Source organism: Cydia splendana, chromosome 1, assembly GCF_910591565.1.
Source record: "Cydia splendana chromosome 1, ilCydSple1.2, whole genome shotgun sequence".
Classification (NCBI taxonomy): Eukaryota; Metazoa; Arthropoda; class Insecta; order Lepidoptera; family Tortricidae; genus Cydia; species Cydia splendana.
In genome coordinates, this window is record NC_085960.1 from 27,567,127 (window position 1) to 27,587,594 (window position 20,468).

At 38.7% G+C, this 20,468-nt stretch overlaps 1 protein-coding gene and 1 long non-coding RNA gene across 2 annotated transcripts in view; both read right to left on the bottom strand.

Annotated features, from left to right (window-relative positions):
- The window catches only part of LOC134798037 (uncharacterized), a 189,855-nt gene that overhangs the window by 12,006 nt on the left and 157,381 nt on the right, over positions 1-20,468 (bottom strand). The gene's annotated exons all lie outside the window — the stretch shown is intronic.
- Positions 18-20,468, bottom strand: part of LOC134797966 (uncharacterized) — a 31,402-nt gene continuing 10,951 nt past the window's right edge. The window contains exons 6-11 of the mRNA XM_063770306.1: positions 17,595-17,812; positions 16,966-17,177; positions 13,544-13,695; positions 6,289-6,408; positions 2,040-2,206; positions 18-173 (exon numbers count right to left, since the gene is read on the bottom strand). Coding sequence (XP_063626376.1) covers positions 79-173; positions 2,040-2,206; positions 6,289-6,408; positions 13,544-13,695; positions 16,966-17,177; positions 17,595-17,812 — 964 coding nt within the window. The 3' untranslated portion in view covers positions 18-78. The remainder of the gene's footprint in view (positions 174-2,039; positions 2,207-6,288; positions 6,409-13,543; positions 13,696-16,965; positions 17,178-17,594; positions 17,813-20,468) is intronic.

Below are 20,468 nucleotides of genomic sequence, written 5' to 3' on the forward strand. Positions count from 1 at the left end.
TGGCTACAATTAATAATACCAACATATATTTTCATACAATAGGTAGGTACATATAATAATATTTCCGAAACCACCAGACTAATCAAATCTGATCCGATTTAGTATTAGCCCGAAGCTGCGGGCCGTAATCTTTTGGAACTGTTTGCGATTTTTCCAAAAGTATTCACCCATACCTGGAAAAGTTTTTCAATATATTAGCAACTACATTACAAGGACAAGGACCGGGGTCGGATGTTCCATCAATGGCATAATGACCAACCACATAGCGTATGCGGACGATATGGTCCTACTAGCGCCATCCGTGGGAGCTATGCGTGAATTACTCGCAGAATGCGAGAGGTACGCCAGGCAGCATAATATGACGTACAATGCTGACAAGTCGGAGTTTATGCTTATGGAGGCGGCACATATGCCCGTGCACATACCACCGCTGCTGCTTGATGGGGTTCAATTGCGTCAAGTGCACGAGGTCAAATATCTTGGCCATATTCTACTGACTAATCTAAAAGACCAGGCGGCTTAGCACGGTCGCGTTTTTATCCCTTGTCACCATGCCTGTCACGTTCTAACAATTATGTAAGTGCGAAAGGGACGCGCATAGTGCTAGTCGATAAAAATGGAACCGTGCTGAGCCCGCAGGATGACATAGAAAGGCAAAGGCGAGCTACAGCGGTACGGGCGAATATGCTGGCTAGAAGATTCGCCAAGTGTAGCAACGAAGTAAAAAGGCAGCTGTTCCTCAGTTTTTGTACAAGCGTCTACACTGTAGAGCTATGGGCAGACTACACCTGCACGGCGATCAGAGACTTCCGTGTGCAGTACAACAACGCGTGGCGGGCGCTGTTCCGTTTGCCGCGCTGGTGCAGTGCGAGCGCCATGTTCGCAGAAGGGCGCGCGCCAGGCTGGGACGCGCTGCTGCGCGTAAGGAGCGCCACCGCCAGAAAGGCGGTCTACTTCTCCTCCAACACTCTACTGTCGGCGGTCAGAGAGTGGGACGCCAGTCCGCTGCACGAGCGATGGAGGGCCTACCACAAGCCTGTCGTATCGGGGTCGGGGTGACCCGAGACTCAGGTCCTTATAATTAATTGTTGTGTTTGTGTACGTCTTTAATTTAATTTAATTTAATCATCATATTTTATTATGTACTTAATTAGTTTTAAATGTTTTAATCACATATGGATTCACATTCTGGAATAAATTAATTTCATTCATTTCATTACGAGTAGCATTCTAAATAGAAAGTGTACTTAATTTTAATAAATTTAATGCATGTGCCTATAGTGTAAAGTGGTCAGCCATCACGGTTAGGTACCTACTAAATATTTTTGTTAAGTCTGAAAGGACAATGTTCTAAAGGTCTTAAGACTCTTAAGTCAACTAACAAATACGGAAAGCCATTTATTTTGTTGGAATAAAAATATAAAATGAACCCCCAGACAAGTTACTTATACCGAACACTTCACAGAACAGTGCAATAGCGGAATTCCTTTCAAATTTGGAGATTAAAAGTAAACAAAATTTACTATACTACCTAGGCCATTTTATAGTAATGATACGAGTGATTGTGCAATCAATGTAATAATTAATGCAGGATAAAGTGAATATTTCATCGCGCCGGTCGAAGCTCATCAATCGCCTCCGCGCGGTAAATTATACACGGCGGAGGCACGTTGCGCGGCATCGGCATTCCCGGAATCAGAATATTTGATATTCAAGCCATTGTATGAAAATAACCAGCACCAGAACAGCCTATAGTCATCTCTAACTACACCACAACACAAAAAAAAAGTCTTCATCTAGGATCTACGAGTAATTAGTAATTAGTGCGTTTGTGTTCTGCGGTCTGCCCCAGCGGAGAGCGTTCATCGGCCCGTTTGGTGGGGCGTGCACTCGTGCAGCGTAGCTTCATAGATAGAGATAGAGATTTTTATTCATATCAATATCAAGCTTGCAAGAGATTTGAGCAACGTGCACTGTACTGAGGTCGCTTGCATTCGTTAAAAGATGGGCGCCGCGCCACAGTGACTTTGCGCACTTACCTAATAAAAGGGCAGCGACGAGTCCAATGACGAGGAGGATGAGCGCGGAACGCACGTCGGCGGCGCGCGCGGAGGCGAACCCGGGTGGTGGCGCACAGCGCGGCATGCCCGGCACCAGTGCCGCCTGCAACCGCGCCATTGCTCCGCCGCTCCGCAACAACAGCAAACTAAATCATCATCATCACGCAATTTTATTGTATAATAAATATGTACCTAATTGAGGAGTTTCTACTACGAAGCTCAGTAGCTTCGTATAATAGTCGTGTAGTCGTCGTTCGTGTGGGAGTTTCTAGTTAATAATTTGATTTGTATTACATACGTATGTACAATTTACGTCTTTTTCGGGTCATATGTAAACAAAAGTTGTCTCTTTTATACCCGAAAGTTAGGATACCTACTAGAGCCTTATTTTTGGTTGTGAATTAAGTAGGTACATACATCGACTAAAACCAGCCCAGACAGGAATTTTCGGGTTCGAATTTTTATCACCAATGTTTTTAATTTTCTAGAACATTTAAGGCCACTATTGGCATATCTTCGGCTAAAATCGCAAATCTCTTATATTCCCTGAAATTAGTTAAGGAGTTTGCAACTTTAGTCATTGCCGGCTAATATCCTTGAAATGGCGATAAGATGTTTGCGAGTTAAGCCGACGATATGATCTTTCAGAAAGACAGTCAAGAATACTTTAACATAAGATGATTAATAGATGTTGGGTGCTTGCTATTTCCTTTATGTCTCCTTTGTCGATCGACAGTTCGACACTCAATATCCCCAAAAACATTATTGAAGAGGCGGTTTTAGTATGACATTGATGGAGAGATCAGTGCAACGAAGCGGATACAGCAGGAGAATTACAAAGGGTTTTACGATAGCGTTGTGTTGTAAGTTAACCAATCTCGTATCTCTTAACTTTGATTTCACAAAGTTGTTACGAATTTCGGAGTTTCAATAAATAAATGCCTACCTATAAACTGAAATAAAAATAAAAATAATTTAAAATAATAATTTATTTCAGTTTATAATTTATATAGTAGTATTTCTACTTGAAATAAAAACAAATTAAATTATTTTCTGAAAATAATTTAATTTGTTCTTGTTCTAATAGTATAATTACCTACCTACTTCATTTCTAACAAATAGATGTTGAAACCTTTCAACACCTATTTGAAAGTTCAAGTAGAAACCCTACTATATAAATTATAAACTGAAATAAATTATTATTTTATATTTTTATCTTTTATAGGTTAAAAGATACCCACCGTGACACGTCATAAATTTTATAAATTATATACCGGGTGTGGCCTGTAACACGAGCAAATAATTAAAACATAGATTGTACTCCTCAAACGGTGACACTTTTGTTCAACAACTTTTAAAAATTATGAAGTATTAGAGTCCCTATTTATCATACAAAAAAAGTTGCTGAACAAATGTTGGTCAGTATGAGGAGTACAGCCTACAGTTTAAATTTTTGCTCGTATTAAGGCTCCTCTTCACGTTGGGCCAACGCCAACGCCAACGAGGGACGCATTTATGCGTTAGAGGGAGCAAGTGATATTGCTATCTCATTCTACCGCATGGCTGCGTCCCTCGTTGGCGTTGGCGTTGGCCCAACGTGAAGAGGAGCCTTTACAGGCCACAGGCTGTATAGGTACTAAACTAACACAGCCTGTCAAGACAACGCAAGTTTCATCAATCAACATAAGTTGCTAGGTTGCATTAGCACGAATTGCACGTGCTAGGTCGGTGAGCACACGTGCTAGGTCGGTGAGCACACGTGCTAGGTCGGTGAGCACACGTGCTAGGTCGGTGAGCATGTGCTAATGGAATCTAGTTACTAGTTTAGAGGTCGTTATAACTAGTTAGATTCTAAGAAGAAACACCTAAAGTTTCCGCAGCAAGGCCGCGAATTCGTATGGGAGCCTTCACTCCACTGTGCACTCTCGGTTGGTTAGTAAAGTCAGCATCAAATATATTACAGCTGCAAAAGTGGTCAAATAGTCGTTGCACCATTTAGTACGGGGTGACGAACTATTTGGCCACTTTGGCTGCTACAATATATTTGACGTTGACTGTACACAGTGATAGCAATATCACTTGCTGGCCCAACGTGATGGCTCCTCTTCACGTTGGGCCAACGCCAACGCCAACGAGGGACGCATTTATGCGTTAGAGGGAGCAAGTGATATTGCTATCTCATTCTAACGCATGGCTGCGTCCCTCGTTGGCGTTGGCGTTGGCCCAACGTGAAGAGGAGCTATGAAGAGGAGCCATATTGCGCATCGTGTGACCGCATCTTCAAGACAAAGTTTGATTTTGCGAGTCATATTAGGGCATTTCATAATCCGGATAAGAATTGTTGATGGAGTCGCCATTGCCGGATACGGCAAGGAAGATTGAGCTGTGTGGGTTTTGAACACTGGGAAAGACGAAGTGTTGTCAATCGGCTAGTATAATGACTGTATCATAAGCTTGCATGGCTGAGATCGCACGTCGTTGATAGAGCACGTAATAACCACAGACCATAGACTGAAATTGTTAGGACTGGAATGAAAACGCGCTGGATTAATTAATAACTGGTTTATTAGAATATCAACTTTTCAAAGCTCATACATTTGCATTTAAGTCATGACAGAGCTAAAGAGTAAAGTATAAGAAAAAAATCTTGCCCGAGTTTGACGGTTTAACTAGAGGCGCATTACGGCGCCACATGTTTTGTGGTACCTAACTGAATGGTCAACGCCAAATTTTGACAGCCAGAACTACAGCATTTATATACCTATAGGTAAATGTACGAAGCGGTACGTACAGTGACATATTACTTTTTTGCGCTCCCGGGCCACAATAATTTGGACTTCATTTCCAACAGTACCTATTCAGACCTATCGAATGATGTGCTACATGTTGATTTTACTTAAAAAATGTTTTTTTTTTTTACTTTTAGTTACAGTTTTAACTTAGGTAAACTATGTTCCGACAGAAAATCGAGTAAAACTGCTGTGACATACGAATAGATAGATAAACGAACGGACGGACGAACAGACGGACTGACGGACATGGTGAAACTATAAGAGAACCCTAAAAAACAAGCGAAAGACAAGCATTTGCTGCACTGCGTGGTCTAGTTCAAAATATGATCCGTGTGAATGATGAACTATCTAGAGGACAAAGTTCTGGCGATTATAAATTCCGATAATTTCACACTTCAAATAGGTACACAGTTCTGTGCTAAAATCAGGTAAAATATTCAGATACCAAGTACGAGTAAATTTTCTTTTCTTAAGCAAGCAAATCAAGTGTTTATGCAAGTAAACTTTCTTGAGGAGACTTTAAACTCCCATCGCAACGGCGCCGCCAAAAAGGTGTACCCATACAATCAAAGTTAAAACGACATTGGTTACCTGACGAGCGTCGGGCGCGCGTAGGGCGAGCGACGAGGTTGCGGGAAGGCGAGGTGGGCCCGCGTGGACGGCACCGCCAGCTCACGCAGGGCGCAGCGCCCTCGCGCCTGGCTCAACGATCTGTACTAGCTGTACACATGTACAGTGCATAACGACATGCTTAGCTTACCTGACGAGCGTAGGGCGCGCGTAGGGTGAGCGACGAGGTAGCGGGAAGGCGAGGTGGCCCCGCGTGGACGGCACCGCCAGCTCACGCAGAGCGCAGCGCCCCCGCGCCTGGCTCAACGATCTGTACAAGCTGTACACATGTACAGTGCATAACGACATGCTTAGCTTACCTGACGAGCGTAGGGCGCGCGTAGGGCGAGCGACGAGGTAGCGGGAAGGCGAGGTGGCCCCGCGTGGACGGCACCGCCAGCTCACGCAGAGCGCAGCGCCCCCGCGCCTGGCTCAACGATCTGTACAAGCTGTACACATGTACAGTGCATAACGACATGCTTAGCTTACCTGACGAGCGTAGGGCGCGCGTAAGGAGAGCGACGAGGTAGCGGGAAGGCGAGGTGGGCCCGCGTGGACGGCACCGCCAGCTCACGCAGGGCGCAGCGCCCTCGCGCCTGGCTCAACGAACTGTACAAGCTGTACACATGTACAGTGCATAACGACATGCTTAGCTTACCTGACGAGCGTAGGGCGCGCGTAGGGCGAGCGACGAGGTAGCGGGAAGGCGAGGTGGCCCCGCGTGGACGGCACCGCCAGCTCACGCAGAGCGCAGCGCCCCCGCGCCTGGCTCAACGATCTGTACAAGCTGTACACATGTACAGTGCATAACGACATGCTTAGCTTACCTGACGAGCGTAGGACGCGCGTAGGGCGAGCGACGAGGTAGCGGGAAGGCGAGGTGGGCCCGCGTGGACGGCACCGCCAGCTCACGCAGGGCGCAGCGCCCTCGCGCCTGGCTCAACGAACTGTACACAACAAATTCCTCAATCAGCAGTTTAAATAAAGTAATTTAAGGTAAAGGCACCTATTACCGTGGCAGTTAAGGAACTTTTCAAAAGAGATCCAAAAATTAAGGGTATCAATGCTGTCTAGCAGCCAGGAATATTTTTTTTTCATCAGAGCATTTAATGAACTTTCCGTTTCACACGTTTTTGGATTCATTTTGGGTTATTATATGTATTAAAATATTTTTTGAAGCCAAAATGACCAAATCTTCTATTACCGTGGCAAGGGCCAGGCTGTGATTCTATTACCGCGAATTGAGCTTTCATTACCGAGGGTACAATTAGCATGATTTTTCTACACTCGTTAATAGAAACCAAACTCAAACACTTTAAACTCTCGCGTTTTGTACACATATTTAATTACACAAACGGGTCTACCGCGATATAATTTCATTGTTTTTACCTTTAATTCCGACGTTTAAGCTGAGTTGCACCAGCTGTGGTCACGGAAAGACTGACGTCCCAACAAATGTCAACGGAGATATTAATAAAACACCACTAAACTACCCGAAATTAGTTTATAAAAATGTTGTACTGTGAGTGTTGCGTGTCGTGCCGTGGACAATAAACATTAAACCTTAACGGGTAGCTGCAATTTCTTTGTCTACCCCGAACATTTTTATAAACTAATTTCGGGTAGTTTAGTGGTGTTTTATTAATATCTCCGTTGACATTTGTTGGGACGTCAGTCTTTCCGTGACCACAGCTGGTGCAACTCAGCTGAAACGTCGGAATTAAAGGTAAAAACAATGAAATTATATCGCGGTAGACCCGTTTGTGTAATTAAATATGTAACCAAACTCAAAATTCGAAACCTAATACCGAGGGTTAAAACGATAATAACGACGTGGGTTCTGTATATTATTTTTGTGTCATTAAGTTTAATAATGACACAAAAATAAAAAATAAAACTATAGGAGTATGTTTAAAAATACCAAAAATACAATACCAAATAGTCACTCGGTAATAGTTAACTCTTTAAGAGCCTATTACCAGCCTATTACCGACCCATTCGATGTTTCTATGGGTCGGTAATAGATTTCTATACATTCTATCACCGAGGGTAATCTGATCATACCATCGGTAATAGGCTTAATTTGGAGTTTGATTAAACCTAATTCCGACCCATAAAAAGAATAAAACACAGATGGTTTTTCAAATCAAATCAAACACGTATATTACAAGCTTCTTATAAAGACAAAATCACATAACCGGCAAGTAAATTGTAGGTTTTATCTCAAAATAAAAAAAAGTTGACAGATTAAGGGTTCCCATAGAAACAAGGAAATCGGTGCTGAAGTTTTTGTTAAAAATTAAGGGTTAGTTGAATACTTTCCATAAAACGGAAATAGCTCTTTAATAGCGTGAATAGATCAAGATTGGAATAAATAAAAGAAATTATAAAACTGATAATTTGTACCAAAACTAAAGAGTAAATAACAAAACTACCACTTTTTCTATTACCGTGGCATACCACGGAATTACTTACCACAGAAGTAATTGGCGCCTATCACCGCTGTATTTTATTTTCCATTTTAAACGTATTTCCCGGTCAAAAACTAAGTTAAAAGTAATTCAAAATCGTGTAGAAAACAATACACAACCTCTTAAAAGGCATTGCACTAGTTTATTTGCCATAACTATTACGTAAAACACTAAGTAAGATTGGAGTGCACTTACCTGTGGCGTCACGCGTTTGTATGGAATAACCGGTTCTTGCGCCGCCGTCGCACAAACTGACGAATCGCGACTTTTTTGTTACAATCACACAAATGCATACTAATGGGCACGATAGACCAATGAATGAGCTTGTTTTGTGTATGCTTTATTTCTTAGGGAATAGATCTGTTTGCTTGCAAAATGCGTATTTGTAAACACCGCGGTGTTAGACGTCGATTTTGATACCCGCGTTAATAGCCGCCGTTACCTTATGTCAAATTCCTAGACCATGCTTGTCATACTATCATTTGATGTCAACTGCTTCATTGCCGCTTCGTTATTTATTGTCGTAATTATTATAGTTATCTTTTATCTTAGTAACTCTACTGTAGCTGGTAGCTGTATGTATATCAATGGTAAATTAAATAAGTACGATGTATTATTATTGGCTCATCCAGTAAGAGTACTTCCAGCTTCTTTGTTTTGTTTCCGAGGCTCATTATATTCTGATAACAAACGGTCAGCGTAGATATTCGTCCGTTTGAGGGACGATAACGCAATGTCAAGATTCGTGAGAGGAAGTGAGACAGACGTTTGTAATTGATTAATCGGAATTTTTAAGTCATATGTGAAAAGCACCGGCATTCAGATTATGAATTCATGTAAAGCCAGTCTGTTTGTAAATTAAATGGCTGCAATCGCAATCTCGCCTTCAGCGATGGTTCAACGAATGAGGGCAGGATGTAATATCGATGACGATAAAATGTTTATATTCCATTTTATGTCCGCGATATGTTGGCAGTTTCGTATATACATAGGTATTCGTCTTATGTTATGACCTACATGAAAGTATGTAAAGCATGAAAGTAAGTATGTTTTACGATATAGGTAACAGAATACCGTAAAATGGTCCTATTTTATATACAATAGGTGTTTGCTCCATTTTAAGGAAATTTTGAATAAATTTTTAAACTGTTCATTATTAAATATTCAGACGGATTGAATATTAAGAAGAACATCGGCTTTCAAATTGCGCGCTCGCTTACAGCTCGCGCGCACAATATCGACTCGTGCATGGTCTAATAAAACATGGTCTTCTATTCCCAGAGTGACACGGGCCTACGTCACAATAACATTGCCACTTTATTTCAACATAACATGTTACATGGGTACATTATAGCTATGGTTAATAAGTTAAAATATTTCTCTATAATTTTATAATTTTCATTTATAATGTATTTTATCTTAAATTTTACAATAACACGTCATTTTTAATTATTCGTTAGCAATATCTTCCGATTCACGAAAGAAATTTCAGACGTTCGGGTAATTCTGTTTACATTACTGGCAACACAGGATAGCGCTGTCACATTTGACAATTCGGATCTAGATAACTTCATGCCCTGACCGTCATCCTTGTCGAACGCGTGTTAATTGTTATTTCCTTCTCGCTCAGTGTCAGCAGTCGCAGTGTTTTCCAAACTTTTCACGTCGTAAGCATGGTAATTAATGTGTAACTGTGAATTAGTTTTTTAAACGTTTGTCTTGTATAGATAAATAAAGTTTAATTTAATACATTAGATTTGTTTTATTTTACTATGTTTCTACATGAATAACTTAAAATTAATGTCGTTAAAATAATTTTCACCGTTGGTTAAAATTCTCCCACATTTTAAAGTTTGAGAACCTGTAAACAGCATGATGACGTAGGCCCGTGTCAGTTAAGTCATACGCGAATCTCGGAATAGAGTACCAGGCGGAGTATATTATTATACCATGGACTCGTGTACACTTTACACTTTACTTTTATTCAGACATAGGTATTTATGAAAGAATATCAGTAAGGAAAGCATGTGACCACATAATAATATCAAAGGTTCATGAAGTAGGTAATGTACACACCCACAACCGGCAGTGTATACCTAATATTGATCTAATACTCTTTCTGATTACGAATACTATAGTACTAGCCAACGTGTGCACGTGTGAAAAGAGAGACATGGACGGAGTCTGTGAGTGTGCAACTGTGCATCCTAAAATCCGCGTCTGAATATCATGTTTAAGGTTTTTTTCTTTAAGGCTATGTAGTTTTCTAATTCATTTTTGCGCCTCCAAATTAGTTGAATTTAGAGTTTTATTTTCTCCACTACCTAAAGGTTGTCTGGAGAAATCGCTCTATAGCGATAAGGCCATCTTTTGTTTATTTTGTGCTTGTGCAATAAAAAGGATTCAAATTGTATTGTATCGTGTCAACAGAGGTGCAAAAGTACGGAGGCAATATTAACAAACTTGAGGAGGAGTAAGGACCGCACAGTGTGCTGCCTGGTACAGCGTACACCTCCGGCATTTGCCGAACGTGCCAAGTGGAAAGATTTCTATCATGAAAGGAGTTTTCACCTCAGCAGCTCGAACAAGGGTACTTTGCTTCTTAAAAACAGTGAGTGAGACAAAATGACATTCAAGTGACCTTTATAGTCAGATGTCATTTCAACATGCGGGGTCTAATACAAGTTCGAAATACTTGGGTTCTACTATCTCCGTCCCTTTCACACTGTTAGCAAAAAGAAACAGACAAAAAAAGTTCAAACGACATTCAACGGTATATTGACGGTTTATAATAGACCCCCGAAAAACGTCAGAACGCATCGTACCAAACCACATACGAGTATGAATTCTTAATAATTAATTAATAAAAATAAAGTTTAAGATTTGATAAAAACTGATAAAATACTATATTTTAGGTATTTTATTATACTTACAATTAAAATAATGAAATAAAAAAAAACACAATTTTATCAAAATTAATTATTTTACTTTTAAGAATTTCTACCAAGGCCTGTTCACTTCCTAAGAAAGTTATGTCCCCAAATAATTGCGCATGTGTGCGCCTTAATCTTCTATGTGTGCGTTGGCCTCCGGGAAAAAGTTGCGAGTAATAAAAATAAAAACATTTTTCTACAGCAACATTGCTCCCAACTCTGATTTAAATTATCACGAATTTTATACAATATTAATCATAAAACGGGATTTAAAACGCTTAAAACTTAATTACATGCGATTATGTTTTATAATGAATATTTGCTTCCAACTGTCTTTATCAATGTTCATAAAATATATGGAGGGTAGGTACGTCTACCCACCATAATAAAAAATATATTTGTCAATGACTCTGTCCAACTGCTGTGGTTAAAGTTCATAACGAAAATTTTATTTATTAACTCTTTAAATAATACATACAACGTGTACCGCTACGTACCACTTAAGACTGTAAGTCTGTACCTACATGGATTACAGCAATGCACATAGAAAATGTGCTAAATGCGGAGCAACGGCTGTTGAAGCAGCCAGAGTGAAATTTACAACTTTAGTGGGTTCAGAAGGAACCGAGTCATAACGCATCTGGAAAGCGTATTAATTAACCGTGAAGAAATGTATGAATACAAGTTGGAAATCTGTGTAAAATGCCGTATGTAAAGTGTAGTGTATCTGTGTGTAAAGTGTAATAGGTAGGCATGCCTAATGTTAAGGTACTGAAAACTTTGTGAATGCGCTTTATTAATGTCTATTTTTTTATTAAGTTGCCAGTTTTCAGTGTATATTTTTATATGTAAAACATTTTTTAATAAATAATATATATAATGTTATAAACATAAACATGCCTTTTATTTAAATCAATTGATAATACCACAAACAAGGGGTAATATTTGCATCTTGCATATATTTCGTGATATGAAGATAACAAATATGTTTATCAACAGAATTACTACCTACCAATACCCGCCAGGCTAAACCGGTTGTCAACTTTAGTTCCATTGGTACACAAAGACGGCGCCACTAGTATAAACGTATAAACGGTTGGGGACATTTTTTTGTATGGAGTTACCGTTCTTCTCCTAGTGAGTATTATATTCTTTGATTTCTACTATAGTTGACAAATAGTACGTATCCGCAATTCGGACCGTATCTTACAAAGTTTTTTTTTACAAAAAAAAAGCTGTAGATTGAAGTGTCAGTTGATGTTCGTTATTTCCATATTATTTACTGAAAGGCCGTAGTCGGTTTTCCATAGTAAGTTGGCCCTTAAGTCAATTTGATTCGGGTTTTTTTTGTGAGTACCTCTTATGGTGAAGGATATTTTTGCTGAGTATCAACATCCTACTAGTGACAGTTTTTGAGTTATGATTTTATGATTTTTTTTCTTTAATGTATTGTTTTTCGGAATGTATTCAAGCTATTTGCTTAATTTTTTTAAATAGTGTTCTTTATTTTGGTATACATCGGTACTCAAAAAACGAATACCAGTTGTCATATAAAAAAATGGAAAAAAAAGTAAAACAAAAATAAAACATTTTTTTTATGTCGTGGTGAAGTAGTGACACCTCTATTTTTTTTTCTAGTTGTAGGCCAAGCCTTGGCCTACTGTTTGCCTAAATATCAAAATTTTCCAAACGGTACTTCCTGTCAAAAATTAGCAATGTGTGTGGTCAAGTTCTGTTCTCAATCGGTGGTTTTCAATGTAGTATACAAAGTCTTCGATTATGTTTGCGATTTCTTATCAGGTTGTCGTATTTAAGAGTAAAATGCCAATGACAACTTAATGTTTTTATACTACATCGAAAAAATCGATTGAGTACAGGACTTGACCACACACATTGCTAATTTTTGACAGGAAGTACCGTTTGGAAAATGTTGATATTTAGGCAAATAGTAGGCCAATGTGTGACCTACAACTAGAAAAAAAAATTAGTGGTTTCAGTCACCACGACATGAAAAAATGTTTTATTTTTGTTTTACTTTTTTTTCTATTTTTTTATATGACAACTGGTATTCGTTTTTTGAGTATCGATGCATACCTAAATAAAGAACACTATTTAAAAAAATTAAGCAAATCGTTTGAATACATCCCGAAAAACAATACATTAAAGAAAAAAATTAATAAAATCATCAGTCAAAAACTGTCACTAGTAGGATGTTGATACTCAGCAAAAATATCCTTCACCATAAGAGGTACTCACCAAAAAAACCCGAATCAAATTGACTTAAGGGCCAACTTACTATGGAAAACCGACTATAGCCTTTATTATTACTTTTTGTTTTTGTGTTCGATGCGGTAATTAAACTTAATTGTTTGTATATCTTAAGAAAACATGAGTTAGTGATGCATAGGTAGTGATGAAGAAGGATTACATTTTTCAAGTTGTCTAATTGGTATGTTCTCACTGCCCCGGTGAAAAATTTTGTGTACTACACGAGATCAAAGTTATTTACATCTCGTTCGCTTATGAGTCCCTTATTACTACGCTCAAGATTCTAAATTAGATTCACGACCGTAGCGAGTTATAGAATCTTTCGCTTGCACTGGACTCAAAATAAGCACTAGAAGAAATATCAAACTTTGATTTCTTGTTGTACAAATAACTGTGTATTCAATACAAACTTGAGTGTGGACCGCGCGGCGCGCTGTCCGGCGAAGAACGCGTAGTCCAGTCGCGCGGCGCGCGCGAGCCCCTCCTCGGCCGAAGAAACCAGATTTTCTGCGTCCGAATACCCCCGGATGTAAAACGCATTCAATTGGGAGTCTTTTGTCGACTGGAACAATAAAATGTCATTATTGGCATGTCCATATCCCTTTCACTTGCGATCATCGTAGTACCGTAAAATAAGCCTCATCATCATCATCATCATCATATCAGCCAGAGGACGTCCACTGGACATAGGCCTCCCCCAAAGAGTGCCACAATGACCGGTCTTGCGCCACCCGCATCCAGCGGACTCCCGAAAGTCTTCGACCAGTGTGTGTTGCCAGTGATGACATATGGAACTGAAACGTGGCCGCTTACTGTGTGCCTCATAAGAAGGCTCAAAGTCACCCAAAGGGCAATGGAGAGGGCTATGCTTGGAGTCTCTCTGCGTGATCGCATCAGAAATGAGGCCATCGGCAGCAGAACCAAAGTAACCGATGTAGCCCTCCGAATCGCTAAACTTAAGTGGCAGTGGGCGGGGCACATTGCCCGTAGAACCGATGGCCGTTGGGGCGCACAGGTTCTCGAGTGGCGACCACGTACCGGAAGGCGTAACGTGGGTAGACCCCCCACAAGGTGGACTGACGACCTGGTAAAATAAGCAGTGATCGGAATAGGTAGTGCCATTTCACGGGAACTCGGTGCGTAAGCTTAGTATGGACATAGCTTTTAACCCCGGGATTTCATATGAAAAATTTTAAGTTTATGTTTAGTTCAGAAATGTTATGTGTGATTTTTTTTTTGGTTACTATAGAATATGGCATCGACAAAATATGAAGTAGATACACTAACTTTGACATCCATGCAAACAAAGAAAATAAGCACGTCTTATCAGTTATCTTTTTGCATTTGCATGTTGTTTTTCTAAGTGCATTCTTAAATTATCTTTACCTGGTTCGACCTTGAGATAACTTTCTATTGTTTACCTCTATGAAGAGCTCGGGGCAGGGTGGGACAGTAGCAACAGATGCCAATATTTGTCATGCTATCTCTTTTTAGTTGAAAGATAATGTTTTAAACAAGGCAAGTATTTTAAGATTACTTATGTTCTTCTGTTCGTTAAGTTCGCACGTATTACTCATGGTTGGTTCAATTCGACTTTGGCTTGTTTACCGGACTTTGTGATCGATCATCTTATTGTGACGACGTTGGCTATCCCTAACTCTGATTTACTTGTGATTGGACTAAGTGGAACTTCTTATCTAAACATGCCTCGGCGAGCTAAGGAAGAAACTATTCTGAGTTGGATTGAATCCTATCCCGACTTAGAGTTTGATTCAACAAGACATTTAATACATTGTACTAAATGTGACGTTAATATTGGATGCAGAAAGAGTACAGTGAAGCGACACATCGAAGGACCTGTACACAAAGGATTACATCACCAACCAAATGAAAGTTTTTACTTTGATCTGATCGAGTTCCTCATACTTTGCAATATCCCATGGGTTCAAATCGAAAATCCAGCATTCACAACCTTCTTCCAGAAGTATTTTTGCTGCACTTGTACAAATCAGCCTCTACGTACTCTACCCAGTGAATCGACAATAAGAAAAGTATACCTGGACAAGTTTTATCAAGCCAGAATAGCAGCTATACCCAGTGAAGTGGCAAATAAAAAAATTTGGATTTCGTTAGATGAAACGACAGACTTTCTAGGCAGATACGTGGTCCATTTCTTGGTGAAACCTTTGGATGCAACCGTTTCTCATAAAACTTATTTAATGGCGTGTAAAGTGCTCACGGTAGTGAATGAGGAGACTATTGCTAAGTTTGTTACAGACTGCTTAGAAAAAATGTGGGGAGAAGGCTATGAAAATCAACTCGATAATGTGCTTCTCTTATGTACTGACAGCGTTGCGTATATGTTGAAGGCGGGGCGAATTTTAAAAAGTGTGTTACCGAATATGAAACACGTTACATGCTTAGCTCATGCTCTGCATCGTGTGGCAGAGCAAATAAGATGTCAATATCCGGACGTAGACGCCCTGATAGCTAACTTGAAAAAAGTATTTTTAAAGTCTCCTAGTAGAGTGCAACTGTTAAAGGAAATGTATCCAAATTTGCCTTTACCTCCTAAGCCAGTAATTACAAGGTGGGGTACTTGGCTCGCTGCAGTATCTTACTACGTGAAGTATTTCACTGAAATAAATACGGTTTTGTCAAGATTAAGAACATCAGATGCTGTTTCAATTAAAAAGGCTAAAAAAGTGCTTGAAAAACCCAACATAAAAAAAGAATTAGATTATATCCACGAAAATTTTAATATAATAGAGGTGGCCTTAACTCGTTTACAGGAACGAAATATGTCAATGGTCGATGCCTTAATCGATTTTGATCAAGTTAGGATGGTAATCAATTGGTCTAATAGTTTACCCATAGAAAACAAATTTGAAGGGGTTATGGCTCGAAACCCGGATTTAGATACTATAAGAGAATACGCAGGAGATATTTCAAAAGAAACCGCATCTGAACATATTTCCTTTTACAAATTTGCCCCGCTGACATCAGTAGAGGTTGAAAGATCGTTTTCCACATATAAATGGATATTAGACATCAAGAGAAATAGACTGACAGTTGAGAACATTGAAAAAATAATCGTTTGCTATTACAATTTTAAAGAAAGCAAGGAATAAACGATGTAAAATAAAATCTGTAAAGTTTGACTGGAATAGATCACTTATAGGTGATAAGACGCTTATTCTTTACCTCTATTTTTGTGTATAATTTGTTGTGTTTTTAATTTGTATAGTAAAAAATAACGAATGTTTTAATGACGTTGATTTAATACATATGTGTACTAATGTTGATGTTTGACGATTTATTTTATGATTGTAATTTGTAACTGTTAAAAGTTATGTTGAATAAATAATTGACTTATTTATAATGACAATTTTTTATTATTTTGCATCTTCTTAATTTAGGTCAATAATATTCACTGTGAAAAAATACGAGTCCCGAAATCCCAAGGCTTATCCATGTTATGTTTAATGTTTAAGGTCATTCACCCGAAATGGCACTACCTATTCCGATCACTGAAAATAAGCCTACATTGCTACAAATTTCAAAATTTAATTAACATTTTAAAATTATTAGGTATTTTGTGGTAGGGTATGTTGATATACTATATGACTGTTGTTAACTCTTAATTGAGGTTCTGATATAGTTTTCACATATAAAAACTATTAGCACAATTACCAAATGAAGGAGCAGAGCAAGGAGCAGAGTAGGTAGGTACCTACATACCTATACGTAACAGATACTCCATATTTAAAAAATGACCTGTCACAGGTACCATCACTCGACGCGAGCGGTAAGTATAGTTCGAAGTACCTACCATGAGATACGCTTGGTCCACTCCATTCTTTATATATCCGATTTTGAAGTTAGGCGAGCGTAAGACCGCGGCCACGGTGTCGACGCTGGCGACGCGCACGGACAGCACGGACGTGATGAACGCGGCGTACGCGTTGTACGTCACCACGGCGAAGAGGAGACACACGATGAGGAGCACGCTAGCCGCCGGCGCGGGCGGGGTCCGTGAGCCGCCTGGTAATGGCATAGAGAAACAGCCAAATTGTTAACAATTTTTGAGTCATGTACAAAAAAAGACTATATCGAAGTATTGGTTTGAGGTCGTGAATTTACAATTTAAATTTCACCAGAAATGACCTACTAAGTAGATATGTATCTACTTAGTATCTATCATTAATGTACTTACATAAGTGGGTACATTAATGATACTGTTGAGAAACGGTACCTACACGTGAAATACTTAACCGTAGCCTTTGAACAAATATTGATGATAAAAAAAACCTGCTGTGAGCAAGTAAGTATTAGGTACCTAATATGTTGATGAAAATGTGACAAGCTTGGCTTATTAGTTTGGGAGTAGGTTCATATGTGTAAGATGTCCCCTAATATTTATTTTATTAATTTGATTTGATTTTATTGTAAATACAGCACCTTGTTGACAAAGAATCCCTGTGGTCCACACAAAGCCCTCAGTATACTCCATAGGCCGAGAGTCGTTTGGGTTGGGCGTCGCCCTGCTAATAAGTACGACGACGATCGAAGCGGCCACCGCCACCGCCAGCACACAGGCTAAGAGGCGCGCACTGAACGGAGCCAAGAAGATGTCCCGCACCGTTGATGTTTCCTGATGCCGGATGTAAATGTTGCACCTGTCGATACATAAGTTCATGCATAGTTACCGAATTTAATGTTTGTTGTCCTTACACCCGAAGCTCACTCGTCAGGGTGGCCCGAAGAGTAACAAAAGTTATTTTTTCTTTATAATTTGGCTGTCCGAAAAAATCCTAGTCACTGTTCCCGATCCGACCCTACGTCTGACTGTTTATTAGTGTCCGACCGAAACATGTTTTTTTGCCGAAACCGAAACCGAAACCGAAGGTTCGGCTTTGGCCCCAGTTTCGGCCGAAACCGAAACCGAAACCGAACCTTTTGTAGACTTGTGAAAATCGTTGAAAATATGTCGCAAAACCGCTTTTTAGAGGAGAGGCCAATTCGTAGAAATTACCTTATTTACGATTTTCGTAGGACCGTGAAGGTTTATAACGGGCTGGACTAAAGCAAAGGGGGTGCAGCACTTAGAAAAAAAATTATGAGAGTGATGACACCTATTTTTCATGATGTTATCCTAGAGAATACGCTAAAATAAGCATCAGCAAGCACTATTTTTGATTTTAGAGAAAAGTTATTCCTAAAAAAACATGCTTATTTTAGCGTATACTCTACGATAACACAATAAAAAATAGGTGTTATAATGACACACCATTCATCTAAATTTATAGTCCTAGATTTTTTTCAACTTTCGGGTCAAATATCTTGGCCATTTTCGATTTTAGAGAAAAGTTTTTCCTACAAAACATGCTTATTTTAGCGTTTTGATTGAATTTTTTCTAAGTCTTACGATTCCTATATAATGCACTTTTGGCCAAAAAAATCTGTCTTTTTTGTGCACCCCTTTGGCTTTAGGCCGACCCTAAAATACATACCAAGTGACTGTGAATATCCTCTATATAATGTTCAAAAATAATTAGCCAGATATATTAAAAAATAAGAGAAATAGGTACATTAGGTACCTCAATTTGAATAACAGTTTATAATTTACTGTTATGGGAAACTTCTAAAATACATTATTTTTTTCACTGAAAACATACCATGTGAGGTATTCAATGAAAGCGATTTATGAGTAAATTACAAATATATAACATACTATACCATTTCCACTATTTGGGCGTTTGAATATATTTGTAATCAGCTGACAAACCCCTTTCTTTTCATACCCCACATGGTATGTTTTCAGTAAAAAAAAATTGTATTTAGTAATCTACTGTAACAGAAATATATACTGTTATTCAACTTGATGTACTTTTCTTATTTTTGGATATATTTGGTTAATTATTTTTCTAGACATAGTATAGAGAATATTCACAGTCATTTTGTATACAATTTGGACTAATCCATTCATCCATTGTCAATTTAGAGCAGTTCAAATTCAACTCTGAATTGTCAAATTTTGGAAAGTTTTCTAATAATTTGTTAGACCAAGTGGTCAACATGTTAGACTATGTTATACATTTGTAATCTACTCACAAAGCCCTTTCATTTGGTACCCCACATGGTATGTTTAAAAGAAAATAGTTTTCAATTTTGTACTGCCGACTTTATGACGTCATAGAAACACATTCTACCACTTTATAAAGCGACAACATGCATTTTGATAATCAGTAGACCATGCTGATTCCAACAATACCACTTTTTGTCGGTATAAACCTTTTTAGTCCTACGAAAGTTGCTATTCTTCAACTTGGCCACTCTACTAACTAACATTAAGACTGCGTCGCCCGTCCAGTGACGCCTTGATTAGAGGAATTGTGTTTTATAATAAACCAATTAATTTATATACAGGGTGGAAAGGCACGACGATCCTTTCCGGAAATGAGAGATAGTTTAGCCTAAGCTCTATATTTTCTCCATAGAAACTATGTTAATATGGGCAACCGTTTCTAAATTATGACCTTTTAAACATCCACGCAAAAAACTACTTTGTTCTAACCCTAACAGGTGACAGGGTCAATGAACTTACTTGTAAACAATCAGTATTCGACAGGAAATTATGCTAATTTGTTGCCATCTAACCATTTTTAGGTCTGCTTACAGCACGGTAAGAATCATTGCAGGATTTTCGCTTTCTTAGTGGTTCCACTTGTTCAATACTTGAATGAAATAGTTATGTTATTCCTTAATATTAATAATACTAACCACAACATTGTTTATAACGACAGTTCAAATGGTGACATTGACAACCACTCAAAAGTACGCAATCGTCTTATAAATATCTCTGGTTTCCTTGACTGATAAAAAGGTTTTAGTTTCTTAACACGTTTCACAAAATTATTTTCGAATAATTGGAAACTATTTAAAATAATAAAAAATTACATGTAGGTTGTGTTAGTTGCACCAAATGAACTTGCAAAAATGAAATACTAAGAATAAATCAAGAATAAATACTTCTTCAATACCAAACTAACAAACCTTCTTGCGTGGTAGGAAATAGACAAGACGTCTGATGTTTGAAATTAAATTTTCATTGAACTATACTTATTGAATGTCATATTCTTCAAATAAAAATGTTAGATGCTCGTGGCTATTTAAATTTGTGGGGCTGTGTAAAAGATATGGTGTACCAAACCAAACGGAATGTGAAACTGCGGACGAAATGAGACAAAGGCTAATTGGTGCTTTCTGCGGAGGATAAATGACGAAGAGCATACACTATATCGCATGTGCATCGACATACTCGGGTACGGGCTG